General features: G+C 45.3%; 1 protein-coding gene across 1 annotated transcript in view; it reads left to right on the forward strand.

The window, feature by feature from the left end:
• The window catches only part of LOC142460104 (E3 ubiquitin-protein ligase RNF213-like), a 142,348-nt gene that overhangs the window by 47,428 nt on the left and 67,240 nt on the right, over positions 1-27,680 (forward strand). The window contains exons 16-28 of the mRNA XM_075562325.1: positions 1,053-1,226; positions 1,551-1,700; positions 6,332-6,927; positions 8,312-8,477; positions 9,455-9,672; positions 10,987-11,127; positions 11,234-11,398; positions 12,283-13,438; positions 15,268-15,461; positions 15,707-15,862; positions 20,383-23,997; positions 25,373-25,509; positions 26,146-26,241. Of these exons, the coding sequence (XP_075418440.1) occupies positions 1,053-1,226; positions 1,551-1,700; positions 6,332-6,927; positions 8,312-8,477; positions 9,455-9,672; positions 10,987-11,127; positions 11,234-11,398; positions 12,283-13,438; positions 15,268-15,461; positions 15,707-15,862; positions 20,383-23,997; positions 25,373-25,509; positions 26,146-26,241 (6,964 nt within the window). The remainder of the gene's footprint in view (positions 1-1,052; positions 1,227-1,550; positions 1,701-6,331; positions 6,928-8,311; positions 8,478-9,454; positions 9,673-10,986; positions 11,128-11,233; positions 11,399-12,282; positions 13,439-15,267; positions 15,462-15,706; positions 15,863-20,382; positions 23,998-25,372; positions 25,510-26,145; positions 26,242-27,680) is intronic.

The following is a 27,680-nucleotide window of genomic DNA, read 5'->3' on the forward strand; positions in this document are numbered from 1 at the left end:
TTTCAAAAATATTATATGGGTGGGGTCATAGTATGTTACTTTCTCAGATTGACTTTTTTATTTAGCAGTGTACATTTCTAATTCCTTCATGCCTTTTTGTGACTTGATAGCTCATTTTATTGATGAATAATAATCTATTCTATGGATGTATCCTTTTCATCATCCATTCATCTGTTTAAGGAAATCTTGGTTTCATCCAAATTTGGACAGTTATGAATAAAGCTGTATTTATTTTTAATAGTAGATATAAACTTAGTCCTGTCCTAATACTATGCCTCTTGCTACCAAGTGCGTTCCAGCACTAAGCACTCCTCACACAGGATAGAGCTTCCTGTGGAGTTTTCTGCCTCGAAGTAGATGGACAGAGCTTCTCCGTGGGGGAATGGTGAAGGGTTGGAATCACCAATCTTTGGGTTGCGGCTGAGCATGCAACCACTGTGCCACCAGAGCTCCTTCATAGAACTATACTCTCCTAGTATCCTCGAGGAATCATACTTTTGATGAGTTACCATTAGATATCTTAAAATTCTGCCCTCTAAATTGATCATACGTTTTTCAGGATAGGCAAGATCTACAGAATGTAATTTCACCTTCATATCTCAGGTCAGCAGCTTTACATCCACATTTCCATGAGTCCATGTACTGGGGTGAAATCCCTGGGCAAATTTTGACAAGGGGGTGGGCGGAAAGGTATGAACTCTGAAAGGAGACCATGAGTAGTTTAAGAAAGATGCTCAGTGTAGCTACAACGAGATGGTGTGGGCTTTTAAACACCTGACATATGTGGTTGGCCGGATTGTTTGGGTAAATATATACAAGATCAAGGAAACCATCTGGGAGATGAATGTAGATAACAGCTAAACATTAAGGGTGAGATCTTGAGGTTCAGAAGTGATTAACAAATCTGGAAGTATACATTGCTCTCCGAGCCCAGCCCCTGTATTATAGGAAAATTGGAGCAGAATAAAAGGGGAAGCAAATGGGAATTCAAAGACATGAGGTTGGAAGGAAGTGGGCGTCTACAGTTTTAACTGTGTTCTTGCCCTGATCAGGATCTGATGAGAAACCCCTAGCAAATATGACAGAGGAAGGCCAGAGGCTGATGGGCATCGCGGACTCTGTGTTCACAAAAGTTGTTGGTGACCTCCTCAGTGGGAAGATTTTCGTTCGACAACTGGAGCTGCTTCAGAAGCACAAGGCTCAATTTCTGGACATCTGGCAAATAAGTACGTGTCACGTGGAGGAAGGGATTTGAGCCTCCTAAGGATTTACTAGGACAAGGGTGTCTGAGCTCCTGTGTGCATTTTAGTTAAGAGGCGGGCATGGTGGGGAAGAGATCAAAGAAGCGCAAAGTCTGGGCACGTCGTCCTTTTTGTTCTGAAGGGGCTCTTGTGTGGAGGCGCCATGTCAGCGGAGTGGCTGTGCCGGCTGCCCCCACAGCAGCATAGATGGAGCTCGGGCAGAGGGCAGACGGAAGAAAGGGGATGCTGGGGGAAAGGATGTGTTCGTCTGATCTGTGGGGTTAACTCTTTGGTTCTTTTTTCCCCCAGAGAGTAGAAGTCTTTCCCCCCAGGAGAAAGAACACGACATGAAGGCTGTGCTGCACTGCAGAGGGAATGAACACCTATTTCTAAATATAGAAAAGAAATCTGTTGATAGTCTCTTAAAAATGTGTGAGGCAGTGAAACACCTGATAAAAGGTAGTATTCTGAAGAACTTAAATACAAGTTGAGGGATCTCAAAGACACAAAGGTTAGAGAAGGATGTGTTAACTGATCGCCATAGCAGTGCTTTGTTCTGGAGGGGAGGCTTCTCTACATACATACATAAATACGTGCAGCGTTTTAATTGCATTTTCTTTCTCTGTGTAAAATGATTTAGATTGCTTAACTTTTCATATCTTTTTCCTGAACACATATTTCCATTTCTCTTGACACATCGTTAGCTCATAATTTTAGTTTACTGTACCATGATTGTGAAACCATAGTGCTCACAATGAAGCAATGGGGTACACCATGAGTACCTAAGTTTTATTCGCATAGACTGTTTTCTCTAAAGGTATGATTCTTGTCTTTGTACATATTTCATATTTTCTGTGTATTTAGCTCTTATTCAATTTCCAAATAGACTCCTTCTTTATAGTCCCGAATTTCCTCTCAAGACAATCAGTTTGATCTTTCAGAAGGTGTCGCCTCAAGTTGGACTGGACTGCCATCCTAACTTCTTCCTCCACCTACTAGATTCCTTGTATCTCTTTCTAGGGGTAGACCTATGAGTTAATAGAAAAATGGAATGAAAAGATGAAATTTTAGAATATAAGTTTGATTTCTTGACACAGATCCATCAAAGCCAGCATACTTCGTAAGCAAAGATGCGAGCCACTCAAGTCCGTCCCTACAGAACGGAGGATCTCTTGGTAGCCATTTCATTGGCTGCACTTTGTCTTCAGGATCATAATGGCAGAGCCATATTTCATCTCCTGTTATAATTTTTCAAAGAAAATTTCAGGCTCTTGATCTTAGTTATTTAAAACTTCCACTGAAAGCTCAGCTCGTGCCTACAACTGATCAGGGAACAGCAGTTTTTTACCCATTGAATGGAAAGTTTGTTCAACTTTAATTTTAGTCAGAATTTCTTTAGCTCAATAAATGAAGGTGTCAATGATGTTGACAATTCACTCTGGCATTAATCATCGATCAAGCAAGATTCATTGTTTACTCAACAACTGTGTGGATAGTCTGTTCCAGGCTTCATCTTCATCTCATCCCTTCTGAAAATGAGTTGTTTGTAAGCCAAAGGTTTCTTAGGACATTGTCTCTATAAACTTAATAAAACATCAAGATTTGTTCCTTCTTCAAATTTATCTAAATTCATGTAGTTTTGATAGGGGCTCTTTCCAAATTGATGTCTTTACCTTCCTCAGTACCCTGAACTCCATCTTGTGCAGGCATAGCGAGTTGTCCTTGTTAGGTGCTATTGAGTTGGTTCCGACCCATAGCGTCCCTACGCACAGCAGAACAACACTGCTTGATCTTGCACCATCTTCATGATTGATGATGAGGCACTGGTCTCTCCTGACAACATGTTCAAAGTATGTGAGACAAAGGCTCACCATCTGTGTCTCTAAGGAGCGCTCTGGCCGTACTTCTTCCACGACATTAGTTTGTTCTTTTGGCCGTCCGTGGTACTTTCTTTTTTAAAAAACATTTTCTTGGGAGCTCATATAGCTCTTATCACAATCCATACATATATACATTGTGTCAAGTACATTTATACATTTGTTGCCATCATCACCTTCAAAACATTGTCCCTCCACTTGAACCCCTGGCATCAGCTCCTCATTCCCCGCCACACTTTCCCTCCCTCACGAACCCTTAATAATTTATAAATTATTTTTTCATGTCCCACACTGACCAATGTCTCCCCTCATCAACTTTTCCGCTGTCCACCACCCTGGGAGGGGCCTATAGGTAGATCATTGTGGTCAGTACTCCCTCCCTCTCCCTCTATGCCCCCCTTTCCCCTACTCTCTTGGTATCGCCACTCCCACCACTGGCCCTGAGGGGTTCATCTGTCCTGGATTCCCTGTGTTTCCAGCTCTTATCTGTACCTGTGCACATGCTCTGATCTAGCTGTATTTATCGGGTAGAATTGGGGTCATGATAGTGAGGAGGGAGGAAGCATTAAAGAACTATAGGTGGGGGAAGAACTACAGGAAAGTTGTATGTTTCGTCAGTGCTATGTACTGCACTCTGACTGGCTCATCTCTTCCTTGTGACCCTTCTGTAAGGAAATGTCCAATTGTCTACAGATGCGCTTTGGGTCTCCATTCTGCACTCCCCCTCATTCACGTTGTTAAGATTTTTTTGTTTGGAGTCCATGTCTATGTTACTTTCAGTATTCTTCACAAGCACTATAATTCAAACCCATCAATTCTTTGGTCTTCAGTATTCAATGTCCAACTTTCACATGCATATGAGGCAATTAAAGATACCATGATTTGGGTTGGGCATACCTTAGTCCTCAAAGTAGCACCCTTGTTTTCAAAATGCTGCAGAGATCTTGTGCAGATTTACCCAATGCAACACATCTTTTGATAACATATTAAGTTAGTACTGGTATATTCTAGTGCAAAAATGATTGGGAAATACAGTCTTTTCATAATAAGCATTATCTATGAACTTTTAAAAAATAATTTTATTGGGGGTTCATACAACACTTATCACAAGCCATACATACATCCATTGTGTCTAGCACGTTTGTACATTCATTGCCCTCATCATTCTAAAAATATTTGCTTTCTACTTGAGCCCTTGGTATCAGCTCCTCATTTCCCCCTCCCTCCCCACGAACCCTTGATAATTTATAAATTATTATTTTGTCATGTCTTCTACTGTCCGACATGTCCCTTTCACTCTTTTTTTTGTCTGTCCCCCAGGGAGGGGGTTATATGTAGATCCTTATCATTGGTTTCCCCCTTTCTACCCTACCTTTCCTCTACCCTCCCGGTATCGCCACTCTCATCACTGGTCCTGAGGGATTCATCTATTCTGGATTCCGTGTTTCTAGCTCTGGTCTGTACCAGTGTACATCCTCTGGTCTAGCTGGATTTCAGTGGCAGAATTGGGATCATGGTAGTGGTGGGGGGAGGAAGCATTTAAGAACTAGAGGCAAGTTGTATGTTTCATTGTTGCTACACTGCACCCTGACAGGCTCATCTCCTCCCCCAACTCTTATGTAAGGGGATGCCCAGTTGCCTACAGATGGACTTTGGGACCCCACTCTGCACTCCCCCTCATTCACAATGATATGATTTTTGTTCTTTGATGCCTGATACCTGATCCCTTCAACACCTCATGGTCACATAGGTTGGTGTGCTTCCTCCATGTGGGCTTTGTTGCTTCTGAGCTAGATGGCTACTTGTATAACGTCAAGCCTTTAAGACCCCAGATGCTATATCTTTCGATAGCCAAGCACCATCAGCTTTCTTCACCACATTTGCTTATGCGCCCGCTTTGTCTTCAGTGATCATGTCAGGAAGGTGAACATCGTGGAATGCCAGTTTAATAGAACAAAGTGTTTTTGCATTGAGAGAGTAGTTGAGTGGAGGCCCAATTGTCCATCTACTACCTTAATACTAATCCCATAAATATATGCACATAGATCTATTTCCCCACCATCATCTATGAACTTTTTGAAGGCCTTTTGTATTTCCTGAAGGAGCCCTGATGGCATATGAGTTATACATTGGGCTGCTAACCCCAAGGTCACCAGAAAGGCTGCTCTGTAAGAAGAGAGCCTTTCTACCTCCACAAAATTACAGTCTCAGAAAACCACAAGGGTAATTCGATCCTGTCCTATAGGGCCACTATGAAATGGAATCGACTTGATGGCAGTGAGTTTGGTTTTTCTGTCTCCCTTGAATACTTCTTTCTCCTATGGAGTTGTAGAACATATGTTATATTAATTTTCTGAGAAAAGGGCAAAGTAGTAGACTGATTTTTTACATATTTAAAAATATGTACTCACATTAGATTGGGTTAAGTATAACGTGATACTGTCTGATGCATAGCAACCCCGTAGACTAGGATAGAACTGCCCTGTGGGGTTCTGAGACTGAAACTCCGTAAAGAAGTAAAAAGCCTCATCTTTTTCCTGAGGTGCAAACTACTGATTTGGTGCATAACCCACTATGCCATTGTTTGAAAATGTTTATGTCAGATGTGACACAGGGGTTGCAGACCATGCCCCAGGGAAACTCCCGTTACAGAGCATAAGTGCTGTGGCGGGATTTAGGGTTTTTGATCCTCCCCTTCTTCCTTCAACTGACTGGCTTACCACACCACAGCACCCCATACACGACTGCCCTGTTCCATCGTTACAGCTGCCAAAGAGAGCAGCACTGCCTGGCCATAGTCATACATCTGTTGGGAAACACAATTGAATCCATGGTACAGTATAACCAGTTTCTTTGTATGTAGAAAATTCAGTGACGTTAGTTGTTCTGTCCACCTATCCTTGTAGGCCACTAATTTGGGACAACCATTCTCTCTGTAGTTGGTTTAGGAAGGGAATGAGAGTAAATGCATGTTTTCACACTGTCCTCCTTCTCCAGAAATTACAAAGTTTTCTTTATTATAAAACTTGATCAAGAAGCCAAAGGGACAGGGGGAAGATGCCTGAGTTCCTATGGAGACAAAAAAAAGTGGGGGGTGGTAGAAGCCAACAAGTGTACGTATGTCAGTTTTTTTAGAGAAGAAATACTGGGAAAGAAAAATAAGATAATATTATTCAAAGTTTGATTTGACTTTTTTTCTTATGATTCCAAAAGTGGACTTGGGAGATATTGCAAGCAAACATCTTGAAGACCTCAGCAGTAAGAGATTAAGTGATGTTGTGACGGTTAGACTGCTCACCAAACCAAAAACGCGCTGGGCTGATATCACAACACACTACAGCTTGAGCCGCGAAGAACGGGAAATGGCAAAAAAGATAGACTGTTTGAAGGACAGCCACGTCTTCAAGAGGTTCTGGGAAGAAGAGGCCAATTTGCTGAGGGAGCATAAAGAGAACTCAGAAGAGCAAACATTGCCCCGTAAAGATGTATGTGACGATCTGTATCTCCCATGTTACAAAAGGGTCACTAGATTGTATCAGGATCTGATGTCAGGAAATGTGACTTTTGATGAAATCAATACCATCTTCACAGACTTCATCAATAAATACAACGACCTTATTTCAGAATTCCAAGTCATGTGCAATGTGAATCCGCACCATCCCAGGCACTGGGTACAGGAGCGCGTTGAGCAGATCAAAGAGTACCATTGCCTGCATCAGGCTGCTATATCGGCCAAGGTCATCTTGAGGGTCAAAGAGAATCTGGGCCTGACTGGTGACTTCAGTGTCCTCCACACTTTATTACACTTTGTAAGTTTTTGCACCGAGGGGCTGGGGATACTGCCTTAGAGTCCTGTGGGTCCACAAGCTTTCTGCTTTTAAAAGGCAGCCAGGCTGAGTTAGCAGCTCACTTCCATGGGTCTTGCTAGGATCGTTTTGTGACTGGAAACTGCTTCTGAGAAGTGAGAATTGCTTGGTTTGGTCTGAGGATCATGAATCTATTTTAGTAGACACATTTCTAACCAGTAATTTGGTTCCCTTTAGTTATAGGGGGAAATATTTTTAATTTGTTGCCTTATCCAACCATATTCTACTACTATCCAGGAGTAAGGAAATGATTGTTTTCTGTTAAAATTAAGAAGCAAGTTATTTGATATACTTTTTTTTAATGATGACCATTTATACGGTACTCAGCTCACTCACTGCCATCGAATCCAAGGTGACTCACAGTGACCCTGTAAGGCAGGGCAGAACTGCCTACGAGACTGTTAAGTAGAAAGCCTCCTCTTTTTCTGGAGGAGCATCTGGTGGTTTCAAACTGCTGACCTTTCAGATCACAGCCCAAGGTGTAACCACTATGCAACCAAGGTTCTTGTATAAGGAACCCTGTGAGCTATGTTATAACACAGTAAATACCCCTGGTGGTGCAGTGCTGAAGTGTACTGCTGTGAACTGAAAGATCAGCTAGTCGAACTCACCTGCTGCTTCCAGAGGGAAAAGATCTGGTGATCTGCTCCCATGAAGATCACAGCCCAGGAAACCTCGTGGGCAGTTCTCTGTCCTGTAAGGTCACTATGACGTGGCATTAACCCAAGGACACGTAGTAACAATAGCATCCAGCAGACAGGTATGATAGCGAATGAAAATTTAAAATGTGGAATGGCACACTTCAGCCAGTGCAAGTCTAGGTCCCTGAGCCTCGGTGCCTTTATCTACAAAACAGAAAAATAACCATGTTTCCCTGCAGAGTTCCTGTGAGGATCAGAGTTCTTAGATCCTACAAAAGGCTTAGCAGGTCAGGTGTGCTGGTCAAGCAGGGGCGGGGAATGAGGGTATATTTTATACGCTGAACTTTGCCTGGAGTCCCTGGTGATGCAATCTGTTCACTGAAAGACTGGAGGTTAGAGCAGCCCAGAGGTGCCTAGAAAGTGTAGGGCCTGGTGATCTACTCCTGAAATTTCCCCACTGAACCCCATCTGGCACAGCTCTGTTCTGACACACATGGGACTGACAACAGCAGCTGAGGGTTTCTTGAACCTTACCCCTTGTCCAATTCAAGGATAAGAGGCTCTTCATTCGGTTTGCAGCTACCATTAGGGTTGAACAACCAGGAAATGTAAGGAGGGAAGCAGTCTTGAGGGTGGGCCAGTTGCGGCTCTCAGACGTGGGGGTTCAGCAGAGTCCTGTCTTGCAGACCGAAGCCTTTGACTCCTTCCGCCATGAAAAGCTGGCCCGCATGAGCCCTCAGCTTATCCGTGCCCAAAGGCTGGTCCAGGACATCAGTGGTGACCGGTGTCAGTGCCTGGAGGAGCTGTCCCTGAGGAAGGAGTTCATTAGCTGGGTCAAGGAGGCCCTTAGAGGTAAGGCAAATGGCAGGTGTCCGGCGAGAGAGCTCCAGATGGTCCCGTGGGTGGCTTTCTGACACCTCCAGGAAACACCACCCCTTGGCCATGCTGCTTCAAGGGCAGAACCCGGACCTCTTCATTCTCCAGGTAGCAGTGCAGTGTGTGGCTCACTGCTGGGAGACAGAGTTTGTATCAGGGCACTAGCTCTCACGCCCGGTACAAAACTCACACTTTGCCACTTTCCACCACCCGTGGATGCATGCTGTGAACAACTGGGAGGAGCTCTTTCAAAGTTGCCCCTTTGCCTTTTCCTCCAGCCGGTGTTTTAGTAGAGGACAAGGCAAGCTCCGGCCCACAGAGAGATTTGACAAGGGCATCCTGGGTGCTGTCGTGCATTTGGTTTCTATCCAAGGGCTAGGCAGCCTTTGGCACTCCTGCCCTCTGTCTTAGCTGCCATTCACAGTTCACTCATGGCTGGAGTTGGAGAGGGTGTCAGCAAGAGGAGGAGAGGCGGTGCCTGGTGCACAGGGAGAGGTGGGCAGTAGGGGTCCTGTGGACTCTGAGACCGGGGGCTCCGTGGAGGGCTGAAGGTACTGTCCCCTGTGGGACCAGAGGTCAGGAGTCTCCGTATTCCCACGGGAGTCTCTGCTTTCTGCCAAGGACTGCCCACTTGAACCCACATCCTTTGCTTAGCAATCAGCCCAGTGAGAATGCCGCTCAGTTCTTCTACAGTGTCCTCTCACCCTCTCAGCCTGTTTCTTTTGTATGCAATGTGGATGTTGTGTGGACTCATGGAATGGGGTGTCATGAGCCTGCCTAGTCTGGTGCCTGGGACATTGCTTTGTTCAGTAGAGGTTAGTTGCCATTGTGTGCTGTCATTTGAAGTAGACCGGGCTAAGCACTACCCACCCCCTGGATGCCCACTGAGCACTTCAGAAAGGGTGTTGCCGAGGCCAAGTCTCTCGTGCTGACCTCGCCTCTCCTCTTCGCAGACATGAATGGGGTGAAGGTGTTTGTGGACCTGGCTGCCATCTCAGCAGGTGAGAATGACACAGAGGTGGACCGTGTGGCCTGCTTCCACGATGCCATGCAGGGCTATGCTTCTGTGCTCTACAAGCTCAGCAAAACAGCAGGCTTTGCTGAGTTCATGGACCATCTCAAAGAGCTGTGGAAGGCTCTGGAAAATGACCCACACCTGCCCGAGAAACTGGTAAGCCTCTCTGTTTTGGCATGTGCACAGAACTGAGTTTAAGAAAGCCTGGCTTATACCAGGAGGGAGGGAAGAAAGCACTCATGGGGTAGCTTTTGAAGAAGCTGTTTAAAGGGATGCTCAAAAATAGTCCTTTTCTATGTAGATACCATCTCTCCTGTTAAAAAGCAGGCTACACAAATTGTATGCAAACGGTAGTAATATCAATTACGGTAGTCATCAGCACACAAAACGTGGGAAAAGGGGTGATTGAGGATGATGTAAGATATGAAAATAATAATTTATAACTTATCAAGGGTTTGTGAGGGAGGGCGAGCTGGGGAGGGAGGGGGAAGAAATAGGGAAAGCTGATATCAGGAGCTCAAGTTGGAAAAGAATGCTTTGAAAATGAGGAAGCAGCAAATGTGCTTGACACACTGCATGAATGTATGGATTGCCATAAGAGATATAAGAGCCCCTGATAAAAGTATTTAAAAAATAAATTAATTAAAATTTTTTAAAATGCGGGAAAAGGATTGAAAAGGAGGTATGCTAAAATATTACCAAGGTTTTTCTCTATATGGTAATAATTTATTTCACTACGCACATTTCTGGTAGCTTCCATACCTGCCACAATTGGGAAAGAAACATTTCAATTTAAGTGAGCTTTGTGCACCAGGGGCCTCCTACACAGATCCAGATCCTACGGACACTATGTAGGGGCCTTCCCAGAGGACCCAGTGCTGCCCGGGCAGCTGGGCCAGCCGCAGAACAGCCCTGGTGGGTGAGGGAGGAACGAGAACTACAGTGAGCACACAGACTGTCTGCATTTTCTCGGCTAGAAGCTCAAATCCAAACAAACGCACGTGTGCCGCTTTCCCCAGATTCTTCTGTGGGTACTTGGAGAGCACACAGGGCTTCTGGAACTTCAGCCTCCTAGCCTTGGACCCAGCAGACGAGTGGGCTGCCCAAGGGAAGCAGGCTTCGTGTCTGTCCATCTTCATCGCTGATTTAGGGTGCAGGCCAAGGGCCCCGCCCGCCAACCAGGGCCTGGCCATTGGTGGAGACTGCGCACCGGCTTCTTAGACTTGTGGCAATACCAAGGGGCAGGCATGCGGTGAGGGAGGCGCACAGGCCCATGGGAGCTGTTCCCAGTACACTTGTGGGGGTGGGATGGGGAAGGCTCTCCTGGGAGGGAGGGGACTACAGAGCCTGGACCTGAGGAAGGGACTTCTCCCAGGGAAAATGAAGAGAGAGAGGGGAACACTACAGGGAGCAGAGAAAGACTACGATCATCTGACCCAGGGACCAATTTCTCAACTTTTCTCCCCACAGCGTGATTCTGCCAGGAACCTGGAATGGCTGAAAACAGTGAAGGAAACACACGGATCCGTAGAGCTCTCATCCCTGTCCCTGGCAACAGCCATCAACAGCCGAGGCGTCTATGTCATCGAGGCGCCGAAAGATGGCCAGAAGGTGCCTGAGCTCGGGTCCCAGGCGCGTTTAGGGGACATGTGGTGCTTCTGCACATGCGGAGGCTCTGCCTTCAGTAACTGACTGCTCCTTCTGTGATGTGCCCCAGATCTCCCCAGACTCCATCCTACACTTGGTCCTTCCTGAGAGTCTTGGCGACCACGGGCAAGCGCGACGGTACTCGTTAGAAGAGCTGCGAGAGCTGCAGAACAAGCTGATGCTGATGTCTGGCAAGAAGGAGCAGAACATAGTTGAAGTGGAGGTGTTCGCTGAGGTGAGTGCCCACGGCCACCTCACAGGCAGGCTGGGTGCCCACTGCAGAGGTCACATCTAGGCTGAGTGGCCACTGCTGAGTTGCTGAAGAAACTTAAAATGGCTTCAGCTTGGAGTTCATTGATAAGTCCCTGGAGAACAGAGCTAGTGAGTTTGCTGAATGCACACCACCCACCTTCCCAGCCTGAGGGAGAAGTGCAGCCAATGCAGGCCCTTAGGTTGGCTGGTCTCCTCTATGGTCCATAGGATGAGATGTGCCTGGGTCCACCGCCCTGGGGAATGGAGAAGCCAATGGTAGGTTTTAGACATTAAGATTGCTTCACTCTATAAATCAGCAACACACCACAATTCTTTAAAGTTAATTTATATTGTCCAAATCATACCTTGATCTTAGTAATACAGTGCCTACTAAAGAAGAGAGTCCTCCCATTAGGTCAATTCTATGAATGAGGAAGGAGGGTCTTTTGTGGTAAATTTCCATTGCTCACAGTGGGCATTATTGGTTCCATGGTAGAAACATGCCGTCCTGTGGGAGACCAGGGTCCCTTTCCCAAGCAATGCAGCTACCACTTGCCTGTCAAGGAAGGTAACTATGGATTAGGAGATGATCTGGCAATCTACTTGTGAACATCAGCCATAACATCCTCTGGGTCACGAGGGTCTGATCCACACGTGTCGCTGGGATGGTGCAGGGCTGGGCAGCATTTTGCCACACTGTGGGACACTGTGAGTCGGGGCTGCCTTGATGGCAGCTACAGCAACAGCATTTGTTTGAGGTCATAGAGTCAACCACCGTCTTTCACATTATACACCATCTTTCTTGTTCTAGACGCCGTGGCCTCTGTGGCGCAGTCTGTAACGGCCACTGTTGCTCCCTTTCCGCAGGTGTTCTGCAACGTGCAGAGGCTTGTGCAGTCCTTCCTCGGCCTTCACTCTGCTGGAAACATGCTGTTCAGGACCTGGAGCGCCCAGGTGTATTGCTCTCCTAAGGAGGGCGTCTCCATCCTCATGGACTTCCACTTGGAGCTGGTGGGCCAGCTCACGGGGAGTGGGGAGGTGGCCAGGCTGCTGGAAGACCTGTGTAGGCAGATGGAGCACTTCCTGGGCCACTGGAAGAGGCTTGTGGAAAAGAAGCGAGCTGAGTATTTCCACCTCAACTTCTACACAGCCGAGCAGCTGGTCTACCTGAGCACGGAGCTCAAGAAGTCCAGGCCCAGTGAGGCAGCCCTGATGATGCTGTCCTTCATCAAAGCCAACTGCACCAGGCATGATGTCCTAGAAGCCTCCAGCAGGACTGATGAATCAGCCAGCAGAGACCGGGGGAGGACAGTGAAGGCAGAATTATCACGGATCCTCTCCTCTGAGCCCAGCCTAGCAGGCAAGCTGAGGGCCATCAAGGAGCAGTCCGAGGAGTGCATGTGCATCTTCTTGCCTCAGTGCTTGGACCTGGATGCCCTCGGCCAGTGTCTAGCTCACCTGTCCACAGTGAGCGGGCCTCCTGTGGAGCGACAGCTGCCCAGCGGCCTGCTGGTCGGTCAGCCCAACCTGGTCATCTGTGGCCACTCAGAGGTGCTACTGGCCGCCCTGGCCATCTACATGCAGGCCCCGAGCCAGCCTCTGCCCACCTATGATGAGGTGCTGCTCTGTACCCCAGGAACCACGTTTGAGGAGGTGGCGCTGCTCCTGCGCCGCTGCCTCACCCCGGGCTCCCAGGGGCACAAGGTCTACAGCCTGCTGTACGCAGACCAGCTGAGCTATGAGGTGGGCTCCCGGGCAGAGAAGCTCTTCCAGAGCCTGTGCCTGCAGCACCACCGCGAGGACTACCAGCTCGTCCTGGTCTGTGATCGTGACCGGGAGCACTGCTACCTCCCCTCGGCCTTCAGCCAGTACAAAGTCCATGTCATCCCCCAGGCGACACTGGAAGCCATGCAGACCTACCTGGCGAGCCACTTCCATGCCCCACCACAGACCCTGTCAGAGGCTGCTGTGTTCATGGACAAGATGTGTGTTGGGGTGGTGGCATCACAGAGAGCTGGTGTGGGTAAGATGGCAGCTGAGATTTCCAGATTCCATTTCTCCCAGGGACCACCTGACGATGTTTCCCCTGTCCAACAGAGGGAAACTAAGTTTCAGGAAGTTTAGATTCAGCTACAGTTGTCTTGCAAACCCACAGAGTTAGTTCTACCCTGTCCACGAGCGTCGCTATGAGCAAGAATCGACTCGATGGCAGACAGGTTCTTAAAAAACACCTGATGGCATTGATTCTGGGTGGCAGTTGCCGACTGGGCTTTCTATCCACATACACAGTTGCAGTCTCAGAACTCCACAGGGGTCACTACGAGGCAGTGAGTGGCAGTGAGCTGTCAATCGAGGCCCATGACACAGTGGCTCACCAAGGCTCACCTGGGTCGCGGTATGGAGCAATTCCTGTGAGCACCCAACATCTCTGTAGGCAGGCAGCTTAGCATTTAACCCTTTAGTTTTAAACTCCCTTGAGCCTGGGGTCGGTGGTCTGAGAGCAGGGAAGGTATCATGGTTCTGCTTGAGAAGCAGCTGAGCTTCTGAATGCCCCTTAGCATCTGTCTAGTTCTCCTAACCTTTTACTCTGCTTCTGAGAAAAGCCACAAGACTGGGAACACACAAAGATTTCAAAAGAAGGACACATTTCCCGTCATACTGTCTTTCTCCCAATAACAATACGACATTCTTTTAGGACAGCAATTGCAATCACACCCAACTCCTCCCTATACTGTATGTGTTGTTAAGATACCTCAAGGTCAGTCTGTAACCTACCATCCAATTCATGGGAGAAAGATGTGGGGATCTTTGCTGTAAAGCTGACAGCCTTGGAAATCCTATGGGACATTTCTACTCTGTCCCACAGGGTGGCTACAAGTCAAAATCTACTTGATAACAATTTATTTGAGAATTTTACATTTAGATTGCTGTCATTAGTGACAGAGAATAGAAACATTGAGTAAGCAATGGCTTGATGATTACTGTTTTCTGTTTGAGGGTAAGTAAAACGGCTTTTTCTTTTTAGGGTTCCTGTTCCAACATATGTAAGCATCTTTTTTTCAGTGTATAAATATGTCTCTGGCTGCAGACAAGGATCTGTCTTAGCAATACACTTGTCTTAGTTTCCATACCGGGACCTCAAAAAACACAAAGGTGCAATCAAAACATCGGCTTCTGAGGGTATCTGCTGGGTCTGTTCAACTCAAGGCAGACAAGTCAAATTCAAAGATTGCAGCAACTGCTTTTTTTGAATTCCATAGGGGGTAATCTTGATATTTTCTTTAAGGAAACAGGACGTTCATGGAAGTTTATTAGGAAGTTTTACAAAAATTAAAAAGTACATCAGTGGGAAAGTCAGGAAAATTGTGCCAAAGATTTTTTCCCATCATGACAATGGAGCTGCTCATTCTTCAAGGACAGCAAGGGCTCCTCTGTGGGAATTTGTTGAGGAACCTGAACCTATATGCTCTTCAGACCTGATATTGTGCCTGCAAATGTCATTTTGTTCTCCCAACCCAACGAACATTGCAAAGGGACACAATGTAAATCCACCAAGAATGCCAAACTGCTGTCCTGACCTGGTCTAAACTAGAGCGTGCCACATTCTTCCGGGGAGGGATGGAGAGGTGAGAGCACTGTCTTCAAAAGTACGCATAGACTGAGGTGGGTGACGCTGTCGAGAAACTATAGCTTCACAGTTTGACAGTAGTCTTTAGTAAAGATTTCTCTGATTTTGTAGTAATACACCATCTTGAATTTGGCACAGAGAGAAGTAATTGTAACTCATTCTAATCTAGACGCTCTCAATCTGTCCATAGCTATGGTCCTAATTTCTATATGCCACCATTACAGGAAAATCTCTTTATGTGAAGACTCTGCATAGAGAATTGGAAATGAAGTTTCATGGGATAAAAGTGCCTCTCAAGGTCATCCGACTGATGGAGCCCCAAGTGGATGAAGGCCAGGTCTTGAATGCCCTCCTGCCTTTCTTAGATGCACAGTGCCAGAAGTGCCCCACCATTTTTCACATCGATGTGACCTCCTCAGTAAGTGCCTGGGATTTCAACCAAGGGGCAGAGTCAGGGAGGACACAGCCCTGTATCCCCATCTGCCTCCTCCCTAAGCCAGAGGCCTAGTCATGGAAGGCAAAGGATACAGTGATTCCCTTTTTATATACAGCGAACTTCAGTGTCATTTTACCAGAGAACAAAATATGAAGATCCATTGGGTTAGGAGACCTGGTCTATAGTTAATGTAAATATTTTTTAAATCCTTGTGATTTTCTCTTTAGGTACAATCTGGAATTTGGGAGTTTCTGTTCAAACTCCTAATTCTACAATACTTAATGAATGTAAATGGGAAAATGTGGCTTCGGAACCAATGCCATTTATATGTCATTGAAATCCTGGAAGGCACTCCAGTATTGCCAAATAGGTCTTCAAAACAGGTATGTGTTGGAGAAATTGTTCGTGTGTGTGTGTGTCTGTGTGTGTGTGTAAGACATGTACATATGTAAATATATGAGGATGGGGAAATAGATCTATGTGTATATATTTATAGGTTTAGTATTAAGGTAGCGGATGGACACTGGGTCTCCACTTCAGTACTCCATCAATGCAAGAACACTTTGTTCTATTAAACTGGTGTTCCATGATGCTTACCTTCCTGACACGATTGCTGAAGACAAATGGGTGCATAAGCAAATGTGGTGACAAAAGCTGATGGTGCACAGCTATCAAAAGATATAGTGTCTGGAGTCTTAAAGGCTTGAAGGTAAACAAGCAGCCATCTAGCTCAGAAGCAACAAAGCCCACGTGGAAGAAGCACGCCAGCCTGTGTGATCACCAGGTGTTGAAGGGATTAGGTATCAGGCATCAAAGAACAACAACAACAACAAAATCTAATCATTGTGAATGAGGGGGAGCACAGATTGGAGACCCAAGACCCTCTGTAGGCAACTGGACATCTCCTTACAGAAGGGTCTCAGGGAGGAGACGATCCAGTCAGGGTGCAGTGCAGCAATGATGAAACTTACAACTTCCCTCTAGTTCCTAAATACTCCCTTCACCCCACTATCATGATCCCAATTCTACCTTCCAAATCTGGCTAGACCAGAGGATATACAGTGGCACAGATAAGAACTGGAACACAGGGAATCCAGGACAGATGACCCCTTCAGGACCAGTGCTGAGAATGGAGATACTGGGAAGGTAGAGGGAGGGAGGAGTGGAAAGGAAAAACCGATTACAAGGAACTACATATAACCTCCTCTCTGGGGGATGGACAGGGGAAAAGTGGGTGAAGGGAGATACCGGATGGTGTGAAATATGACAAAATAATAATTTATAAATTATCAAGGGTTCATGAGGGAGTAGGGAGCGGGTAGGGAGGGGGGAAAATGAGGAGCTGATACCAGGGGCTCAAGTGGAAAACGAATGTTTTGAGAATGATGATGTAGCAAATGTGCAAATATGCCTGACAATGGATATATGTATGGATTTTGACAAGAGTTGTACAAGCCTCCAATAAAATGAGTTTTTAAAATCATTTTAAGGGCTCAAGTAGAAACAAATGTTTTCAGAATGATGAGGGCAACAAATGTACAAATGTGCTTGACACAATGGATGTATATATGGATTGTGATAACAGTTGTAAGAGCCCCCAATAAAATTTATTTATTTAAAATTTATTGGGGGCACTTACAGCCCTTATAACAATCCATACATTGATTATGTCAAGCATATTTGTACATATATTGCCATCATCCTTTTCAAAACATTTTCTTTTTACTTGAGCCCTTGGTATTCTTTCAGGCCTTATGTAGAAATACGTTTTTATGAGTCCCCACTACCGTAGTGAAGTAACCAAGTGCAATATTAGTAATGAAAACTCAGTTTTAAAACTCATTATTTAAGTAGATCTGGAATAATTAAAATACTCTTAATAGTGAGCAGTATCATAAGGTGTATTTGTTTGATTGATTAGAGCTCAGGCTCTATGCCCACATTAAATCCAGTTGTGTTTTTAGAAAACATTTTATTGACACAGTTCACATATAATTCAATGATTTAATCGTATTAAAAAGAATTTTGTAATCATCACAATTTTAGAACATTTTCTTCTTTCTATTATTTATATTAGTTCCCCCATTTCCCCACAACCTGCTCTGCCATAACCCTAAGAAATTATAATCCAGTTACTGTCTCCATAGCTTTACTATTCTGGATTTCATATACAGAAGAATTACCCCCACCCCCAAAAAAGACAAAAAATACAAGAGAAAAACCTGAAATTAAAAGAAAGCTGAAAACTCAAACAAATTTAAATGGATCAAAATGGAGAATTAAGGGTTAAATTGTAACCTAACTAAATTTGCATTAATTCACTTTCCAATGTACTCTATCTGAGGAAAAGTCTATTCACATGCTTGGTCAATGGTCAGACAAGACTCATCAGAGGCTTAATCTGCATGAGGACCCTGCACATGGATTTGGGGCTTTCACTGTCATCCACAGCCTTCTGCAAACTGGGTACTCAGAATTAAAGCTATAATTTAAGCTATAATGCAGGGATTAAGCTCTAATCCCTGCTCCAGCCTTGCATTTCGTTATTTTATAACCCTTGGATCACACAGGCTAGGGTGTTTCCTCTGTGTGTGGACTTAGTTGACACCTCGCTTAGATAGCTGCTTATTTTAAGACAAGCCTTTAAGACCTCAGATGCTATTCTTTTCCACCCACCCCCCCAGATGCTATTTCTGATAGTCAGGCACCATCTAATTCCTTCACCATACTTGGCTATAGCACCTATAGTTTCAGTGATCTTTTCATGAGGTCAAATATGAAGTAGGGCCACATTGTAAGAATTAATTATTCTTATATTAGGGATGCAATGGGGTGTGAGTTAAAAATCCATTCATATATTTATGGTTTATAAATGTCCCTGGTTCACTTTAGAGACATCGTTATATTTGGAGGGAACATTACAACTCATCCACAGAGGACATATGATAAATCTATTGATAGTATTACAAATTTAGCCAATGATATACAGTTTAAATTACTGCTAAGAAAAGGAAAGTGCATGTGTGTAGGATACTTTTTCAGACTAAAAAACATGGATTGTTGTTGAAAAACTCTTATTCAAAAAGGTAGAACTATACCTGATGGAATAGAACAATGTCATCTTTTTTTAAGATATGTCATCAAAAAGCAGAGAAAGTATGAGAAGTTGTGTTTTGAATGCAAGAAATTGATGCTTTAAGAAGTGCCACTCTCCTTGATGCCAGTTGAAATATGAATAATGCATGGATGCCAGTAGGAGGCCAAAATTCATTCCCAGGATCCACACATGGGTTAAACTGCCAGTGAATTCCCTCTAGCCACAAAGCGGACATGGGAAGACCCTTGCTGGCATGCAGAGCACACTGTCTTTGCTTTGCTTTGTTTTCTATGGTTTTCTGCAGGTGAAATCCAGGGTGGGAAGAGCTAGAGAGACAGTGACTGCATGGGTGGTGTCTTGAGGGGGATAGCAAGGAGGTGGGGAGCTGATGACATAAGATGCAAGAGGGAAGTCAAGTTCTGAATCTGTTTTGGAGATGACTATACAACTCATAGTAACATGATAGAAATAGTTAATTGTATGATATGTGAAATATGTATCAATAAAACTAAAAAAGAAATATGAAGATTTTAGTGATGTGAATTTCTTAACAAAAAGAAATTCACACAGACACACACATGTTTGATGGACATATTTCATTATAGAAAGTTATAAAATAATTCCATAGAGAATTAGTATGATAAAATCTGCAACTATTTAAGGTAGCAGATGGACATTGGGCCTCCACTCAAGTACTCCCTCAATGCAAGAACACTTTGTTCTTTTAAACTGGTATTCGATGATGCTCACCTTCGTGATACTATCACTGAAGACAAAGCAGGTGCATAAAAAAATGTGGTGAAGAAAGCTGACGGAGCCGGCTATCAAAAGATATAGCATCTGGGGTCTTAAAGGCTTGAAGGTAAACATGTGGCCATCTAGCTCAGAAGCAACAAAGCCCATGTGAAAGAAGCACACCAGCCTGTGTGATCATGGAGTGTTGAAGGGATCAGGTATCAGGCATCAAAGAACAAAAAAAATCAAATCATTGTGAATGAGGGGGAATGCAGATTGGGGACTCAAGACCAATGGGTAGGCAACTGGACATCCCCTTACAGAAGGGTCGTGGGGAGGAGACGATCCAGTCAGGGTGCAGTGTACCAATGATGAAACATACAATTCTTTAATGCTTCCTCCCCGCCACTATCATGATCCCAGTTCTACCTTACAAATCCAGCTAGACAAGAAGATGTACACTGGTACAAATAAGAATTGGAAACACAGGGAATCAATCCATGACAGATGAACCCCTAAGGACCAGTGGTGAGAGTGGAAATACCAGAAAGGAAGGTAGGGTAGAAAAGGGGAACCAATTACAAGAATCTCTGTACAACTCCCTCCCTGGGGGACAGACAACAGAAAAGTGGGTGAAGGGAGATGTCAGATAGTGTAAGACATGACAAAATAAAAATTTATAAATTACCAAGGGTTCACAAGGGAGGGATGCGGGGAGGAGGGGGTGAGAGCTGATATCAAGGGCTCACGTAGAAAGCAAATGTTTGGAGAATGATGATGGCAAAAAATGTACAAATGTGCTTGACACAATGGATGGATGGATGGATGGATTGTGATAAGAGTTGTACAAGCCCCCAATAAAATGATATAAAAAAACTGCAACTCACATAATACGTTACTGGACAGGTAATCATGTTATGTTAATAAGGGAGTTGCTATATAACTCATACTTTTAAGATATTAACAATATTCTACTTAGCATAGACCTCAAGTAGCGTTAAAACACAAAAGCATTTTTTCTGAAGTACTTTAGTTATAACAATTGACTTGATTCATGTCTTTCCATTCCAGGGTACTAGTACCCCACAGTTCAGTTTTCTTGATGTCTTCCCAAAAGTCACATGCAGACCCCCCAAAGAGGTGATGGAAATGGGGTTGGATCCTGAATCAAGCCAGAGAGCACCAGGAATGGATCAGAGTGAGTTCGGCAGCGAAACCTTCCAAAGACCATACCAGTATTTAAAGCGCTTCCATCAAAACCACAACCTAGACACATTTCGGTACCAAGAGGGCTCTATTGAGGACACACCAGAAGAATGCCTCCAGCATTTCCTGTTTTACTGTGGGGTGGTGAACCCTTCCTGGTCAGAGCTTCGAAACTTTGCTCGGTTCCTGAATTACCAGCTCAAAGATTGTGAAGCCTCTGTCTTCTGTAATCATAATTTCATTGGAGACACACTGGGGGGATTCAAAAATTTTGTTGTGACCTTCTTGATCTTCATGGCGAGGGATTTTGCCACACCAACCTTGAACACCTCGGACCAAAGTCCTGGTAGCCATACAGTTACCATGGATGGAGTCAAGGAAGAAGATCTAGCTCCATTCATTTTGCGTAAAAGGTGGGAGTCAGAGCCACATCCATACGTTTTCTTCAATGGTGACCACGTATCCATGACATTCATTGGCTTCCATTTAAAGATCAATCAGAACGGTACCCATCTTGATGCTGTCAATCACTTGAATGGGGAGGTAATCAAGAAAGATGTCATGAAAAATATATTATACGTAGGCCTGCTGCATCAGAATGTGCCCTTCAATGTTGACTTTGATCGACTGCCCAGACATGAGAAACTTGAAAAGCTATGTATGGCATTAGGAATCCAATGGGCCACGGACCCTGATGAAACCTATGAGCTTACCACAGACAATATGTTGAAGATCCTTGCCATTGAGATGCGGTTCCGGTGTGGGATCCCCGTTGTCATCATGGGAGAAACTGGCTGTGGGAAAACCAGGCTCATTAGATTCCTCAGTGACCTGCGGCGTGGGGGTGTTGATGCTGAGACTCTGAAGCTGGTCAAGGTCCATGGAGGAACCACTGCGGACATGATCTACTCCAAAGTCCGGGAGGCAGAACACATCGCTGTCTTCAATAAAAGCGAATATCAGCTTGATACCATCTTGTTTTTTGATGAAGCCAACACGACAGAAGCCATCAGCTCTATCAAAGAGGTTCTGTGTGATCACACAGTGAATGGCGAGCCCCTGGCCAAGGACTCTGGTTTGCACATCATCGCAGCTTGCAACCCTTACCGGAAGCACTCCCAGGAGATGATCCGCCGTTTGGAGTCAGCTGGGTTAGGCTACAGAGTTAGGGCAGAGGAGACAACAGAGACGCTTGGCTCCATTCCTCTGAGACAGCTAGTGTACCGTGTCCATGCTCTCCCACCAAGCATGATTCCTCTGGTGTGGGACTTTGGACAACTGAATGATGTTTCTGAAAAGCTCTATACTCAGCAAATTGTCCAGAGACTAGTGGACTCCATCGAGATAGACCAAAATGAGACTCGTCTGATCACACAAGTGCTTGCTGCCTCTCAAGGTTTCATGAGGACAAGAGGAAATGAGTGCAGTTTTGTCAGCCTTAGGGATGTGGAACGATGTGTGAAAGTTTTCAAATGGTTTTATGACCACAGTGAGATGCTCTTGTCAGAGCTGGACTCCTTCCCGTGTGCACCAAGTGTCACAAAAACCAAATTTCAGAGAAATCCGGTCCTCTGGTCTTTGGTGCAGGCCATTGGGGTTTGCTACCATGCCTCTTTGGAAAGGAAAGAGTTATATCGCCAAGCCATTTGCAGGTGTCTTCCAGAACCATATGATGACAGCAACGTTATCCTGGAGGAAATAACTCAAACACAGGACCTTTTCCTGAATGGTGTACCTCTGAGGAAAACCATCGCCAAGAACTTGGCGTTGAAGGAGAATGTCTTCATGATGGTAATCTGCACTGAGCTGAAGATTCCTCTCTTCCTGGTGGGAAAGCCTGGCAGCTCCAAATCCCTTGCAAAGACAATTGTGGCTGATGCCATGCAGGGCCAGGCAGCTTCCTCAGATCTCTTCCGGAAGCTGAAGCAAGTCCACCTGGTGTCCTTCCAGTGCAGCCCTCACTCCACTCCCCAGGGAATCATAGCTACCTTCAAGCAGTGTGCCCGTTTCCAGCAGGGCAAGGACCTGGACCAATACGTCTCTGTGGTCGTGTTAGATGAGGTTGGACTGGCTGAAGACTCTCCTAAGATGCCCCTGAAGACCCTGCACCCACTGCTGGAAGACGGCTGCATTGAAGAAGACCCTGCACCCCATAAGAAGGTTGGCTTCATAGGCATTTCCAACTGGGCCCTGGATCCTGCCAAGATGAACCGGGGCATTTTTGTGTCACGTGGCAGTCCCAACGAGAAGGAGCTCATCGAGAGTGCCAAGGGAATTTGCCACTCAGATACGTTAATCCAAGCCAGAGTCCAGGAGTACTTTGGCTCCTTTGCGAAAGCCTATGAAACTGTGTGCCAGCGCCAGGACAAGGAGTTCTTTGGGCTTCGTGACTACTACAGTCTCATCAAAATGGTCTTTGCCTTGGCCAAGGCTTCCAATGAAAAGCCTTCCTCCCAGGACATCGCACAGGCCATCCTCCGGAACTTTAGTGGCAAAGATGGCATCAACACGTTGGCTATTTTTATGGCCAATTTACCCGAGGCCAAGTGCTCTGAAGAAGTCGGCACTCTCCAGCTGATCCGGCAGAACATTTACTGGGATCATCCAAAGGGATCAGGAGGAGAGCTGGAAGATGCTGATTGTCGTTACTTGCTTGTGCTCACCAAAAACTATGTGGCCCTGCAGATCCTCCAGCAGACATTCTTCAGTAAGGACCAGCAGCAGCCAGAGATTATTTTTGGGTCCAGTTTCCCCAAGGACCAGGAGTATACCCAGATCTGCAGAAATATCAACCGCGTGAAGATCTGCATGGAAACTGGCAAGATGGTAGTCCTGCTCAATCTGCAGAACCTCTACGAGAGCCTCTACGACGCCCTCAACCAGTACTATGTCTACCTGGGTGGTCAGAAGTACGTGGACCTTGGCCTGGGGACCCATCGTGTCAAGTGCAGAGTTCACCCAGACTTCCGCTTGATCGTCATTGAAGAGAAAGATGTTGTCTACAGACATTTCCCCATTCCTCTCATCAACCGACTGGAGAAGCACTATCTGGATATCAACACCGTGTTGGAGAAGTGGCAGCAGAACATTGTAGAAGAACTCAAGGGATGGGTAGAGAAATTCATACACGTGGAAGCTGATCCTTTCATAGTCAAACACAAATACAGCCCACCTGAGGTCTTCATTGGTTACCACTCTGACGCGTGTGCCTCTGTGGTGCTTCAGGTCACAGAAAGGCAAGGTCACGAGGGCTTGCCCAGCGACCTCTACCACGCAGTGTTGGAGGAAGCCAAGTTGATCCTGCTGGGTTGTGCCACTCCTGATGCTGTGGTCCGGCTGAGCACATGCTCACTGGGGGCATTTGCGGCCCGATCGCTCTCACAAGAGTACTATTATAAGCAGCAGCATAGCTCCTTTGCGGATTTCCTTCAGGCTCAGCTGCACCTGTTCGACCTGGAACACCGTGTCATCTTCACAGAGGTGATTACCTTAGTTCCCAACGTGTTTCTCTTTCTCCTCTTTCACCAAAGCTTTCAGGAATACCTAGTATCCAGAATTTCAGATTGTTTTGAAGGCTGTAATAGTTGAGACTGGATGTTGAGACTTCTGACCTTTCCCACATGAAGTGTGAGGAGATCCAAAGCGTATGTTTCAGTGCGGTGTAATCGGTGTTTGAGCGCATCTTTCAGTGTCGGGCTCTGTGTAGACTGGAACCCCACATAGACTATTTTCTTCCGCAAATGGAGTTCCATGTGTCAGTACTGAGCTGAGCACAGTGAGGGTATATACACACACCTGTGTTGTTTTTCCCCTTAAGTCGTGAGCAGACATAAGAAAGTCCCTATCCTGTGAGAAAGCTATAGAGAGACAAAGAGCATCCAGAGACAAGAGCAGATGAGCCTTTTTTTCCGGAGATATCCCTGAGCTGAGCTGAGCTGAGTTGAGAAGTATGGCTAGGGCATTTGGGCTGAGGGCTTCGGTTGAGCAAGGAAACCAGAAGAGCATCGCGAAGGGGCTCAGAGTTCAAGGCTGTGAGTGCCGAGAGACGCAGAGGAAACACTGTGGGAGAGACGGCATGGAGGACCATCTCAGCTGCACTAGAAGTCCAGTGTGTACTTTCTAGAGGGGGGGGGGGGTCATTGAGGGATCCGTCTTTGTGTTGTCCTTCACTTCTTGGGAGATAAAACCATCAAGCTTGAATAAAGACTGATAGATTAGCTGGGAGTCTGCTGTAGCACTTCAGCTAAAATAGAGTTGGGGGCGGAATTGAGACACAGGATGTAAATTGTCAGAAATTAACCAATTTCACTTCGGGGCTTGAAGAACCTCAGTTTGACTATTTTATTTCTTTCTTAGATGATCATCATAATGTTAAGCCAGATAGTGAATCCAAGAGTGGTCAGCAAGTGTTGGGTAGGCAATGGGTGAGGTTCTCCTACCTGTAGGTAGAAAATCCTTCATTCAGTTGGACAAGAATCTGAGCTCAGAGATAGAATATGGGTTAGGGATAGATTTGGGAGCCCTTTGCCTGACAGAGCTGTGGGAAGGCGGGAGAACCAGCCACTAACTACAGAAGGCAGGAAGCAAAAATTACAACAAGTGGCATTTGGCTGCGCCCTGAATGATCAGCAGCATTTCAAGAGGACTCACAGTAGGAAGAAAAACTGGGGTCTAGGTCGGTGACTCAGGCATCTAGGGCAGGCACAGTCTTGTCCTCTATACAATTTGAACCTTGTACGTTCTGCTCACCTGAGCACTGCCTTTTTTTGATGACTCCTTTGGGTTTGGATTCTTCTCACCAATTGTACAATGCTGAGCACATAGAAATCCTTGCAAATATTTCCCAACTGTACAGATCACTACTTTCTCCAGACTGCTCACCAGTCATGACTGTGGGGCCTTAGAATTGGAAGTGGAAGGCAGGGCTCTGACGCCCACCATTCTGTCCCTGCAGCAGTTTGACACGGAGTCCTCCTTCCTCAAAGAAGTCCGGTGAGCTCCCACCTTCCCCTCTTCCCCACTCCCATCTCTCTCTCTCAAACCTAATCCCCACCCTGACCACTTATATTTCACTACTGTGTAACAGAGTTCTTCGGTGGTATAAATGGTTAAGTGCTCAGATGCAAATCAAAAGGTTGGAGGTTCAAGTCAGGTTCAAGAAGTACCTGAGAAGGTCTTCCCATCTAAACCCCAACAACTCAGCAGTGAACACCTGTGGCCCACAGTTCTACTCTGACATCTATGGGATGGATAGGCATGAGAAAGATTCAATTTGATAGCAACCAGCGACTGTGTAGTGACAGAAATCACTGGCACTGTCAGCAGCACTGATTAGTGAGCACTGAGGACAAGGGGCTGAAATGATAGTTGGCCAGTTTCTCTCTCATCTTCTGCAACTTCATTACCTGTCAGGAACATGTTCCTAAACTCACTGTCCTGATATTTGGTTGGGAAGCATCTACTAGGGTTTTTCTCTCTCCTCTGGATTGTCTACCCATCTTCTACAGGAAAATTTCCTGCTGGAGAGTATTTTCTGTATAACCTTTACATGTCCCATCATTTGGGGGGGATTTCATCACTCTATTTTAGGACAGGGAATTCACTTGAATAATTTTCTTTCTGTTTTAGACACTGTGTAACCAACACAACCAGATGTCGAATCCTCATCATTCAGACCGATTTTGAAGACAGGACTCACAGTGCCCAGCTCATTGCCTCAGCTAAGTATGTTTTTAGTACTTCTCTCAGAAACTCCATTAGAAACTCCAAGCTCAATTGGCCACTCCTAAAAGATTGATTCCCTGAGAACAGTATCATACAATAAATATAAATCAAAGAAAGGAAAATTCCCGTCCCTTATCATTTTTCTAAAATGGACTAGAGAAATAGAATAAGGTTATATTTTTCAAAAAAGTAAGGGCTAACAATACAAAAGCAGTGAATGCAATGAATGTAGATTCAATAATGTTAGGTGCTAGTCAGTTCCAACTCATAGTGACCCTATGTGCAACAGAACAAAACACTGCCCAGTCCTGCGCCGTCTTCCCAATTGCTTTTATGATCGAGCCCATTGTTGTTACTGTTGGGTCAATCCATCTTGTCCAGGGTCTTCCTCTTTCTACTGCCTTTCTACTTGGTCAAGCATGACGCCCTTAGGAACTTTAGTGGTATAGTGGGTTACACACTGGCCTGCTAACCATGAAGTTTGCAATTCAAAACTACAGGCTTTTCAGGAGATAAAAGATTAGGCTATCTACTTCTGTAAAGTTGTACCTCTTTGGAAACCTGCAGGGTGGTTGTCATCTGTCCCACAGGGTCACTATGAGGCAGAATCGACTTGATAGAGACTTTAGTTTGGGTTCCTCCTGGTAACATGCCTAAGGTACTTGTGACAAAGTCCTGCTATCTTCACTTACAACGAACATTCTGGCTGTACGTCTTCCAACACAGATTTGTTTGTTCTTCTGTCAGCCCTTTCGATATTTTTTCATAGCTGTAATTCAAATGCATAAGTTCTTCGATTTTCCTTTCTTACTCACTGACAAAATTTCATATGCACATGAGGTAACTGAGAATACCATGGCTTGCTTGAGTCAGGCACAACTTAGTCCTCAAATTGACATATTTGCTCTTAAACACTTTAAAGTGTTTTTCTGCAGTAAATTTGTCCAATGGAAATACATCATTTGATTTCTTGACTACTGTTTCCATGAGCATTGATTGTGGATCCAAGAAAGATGAAATCCTTGACAACTTCAATCTTTTCCGTTTATCATGATCTTATCTACTGGTCCAGTTGTGAGGGTTTTTGTTCTTTAAATTGAGGTGCAATCTATACTGAAGGCTGCAGTCCTTCATCTTGATCAGCAAGGACTCCAAATCCACCTTGATTTCAGCTAGCAGTTTTGTGTCATCTGTGTATTGCAGGTTTTTAATAAGTTTTTCTCCACTCCTGATGCCACAGTCTTCATACAGTCCAGCTTCTCAGATTACCTGCTCAGCATTCAGATTGCATAAGGATACAACCCTGATGCACACCTTTCCTGATTTCAAACCACTCCGTATTCCCCTGTCATGTTCCAGTCACTGCTTCTTGATCCATGTACACGACAAATGGGTACAATAAAATGTTCTGGAATTCCTGTTCTCAATGTTATCCATAG

This window comes from Tenrec ecaudatus, chromosome 10 (genome assembly GCF_050624435.1).
Source record: "Tenrec ecaudatus isolate mTenEca1 chromosome 10, mTenEca1.hap1, whole genome shotgun sequence".
Classification (NCBI taxonomy): Eukaryota; Metazoa; Chordata; class Mammalia; order Afrosoricida; family Tenrecidae; genus Tenrec; species Tenrec ecaudatus.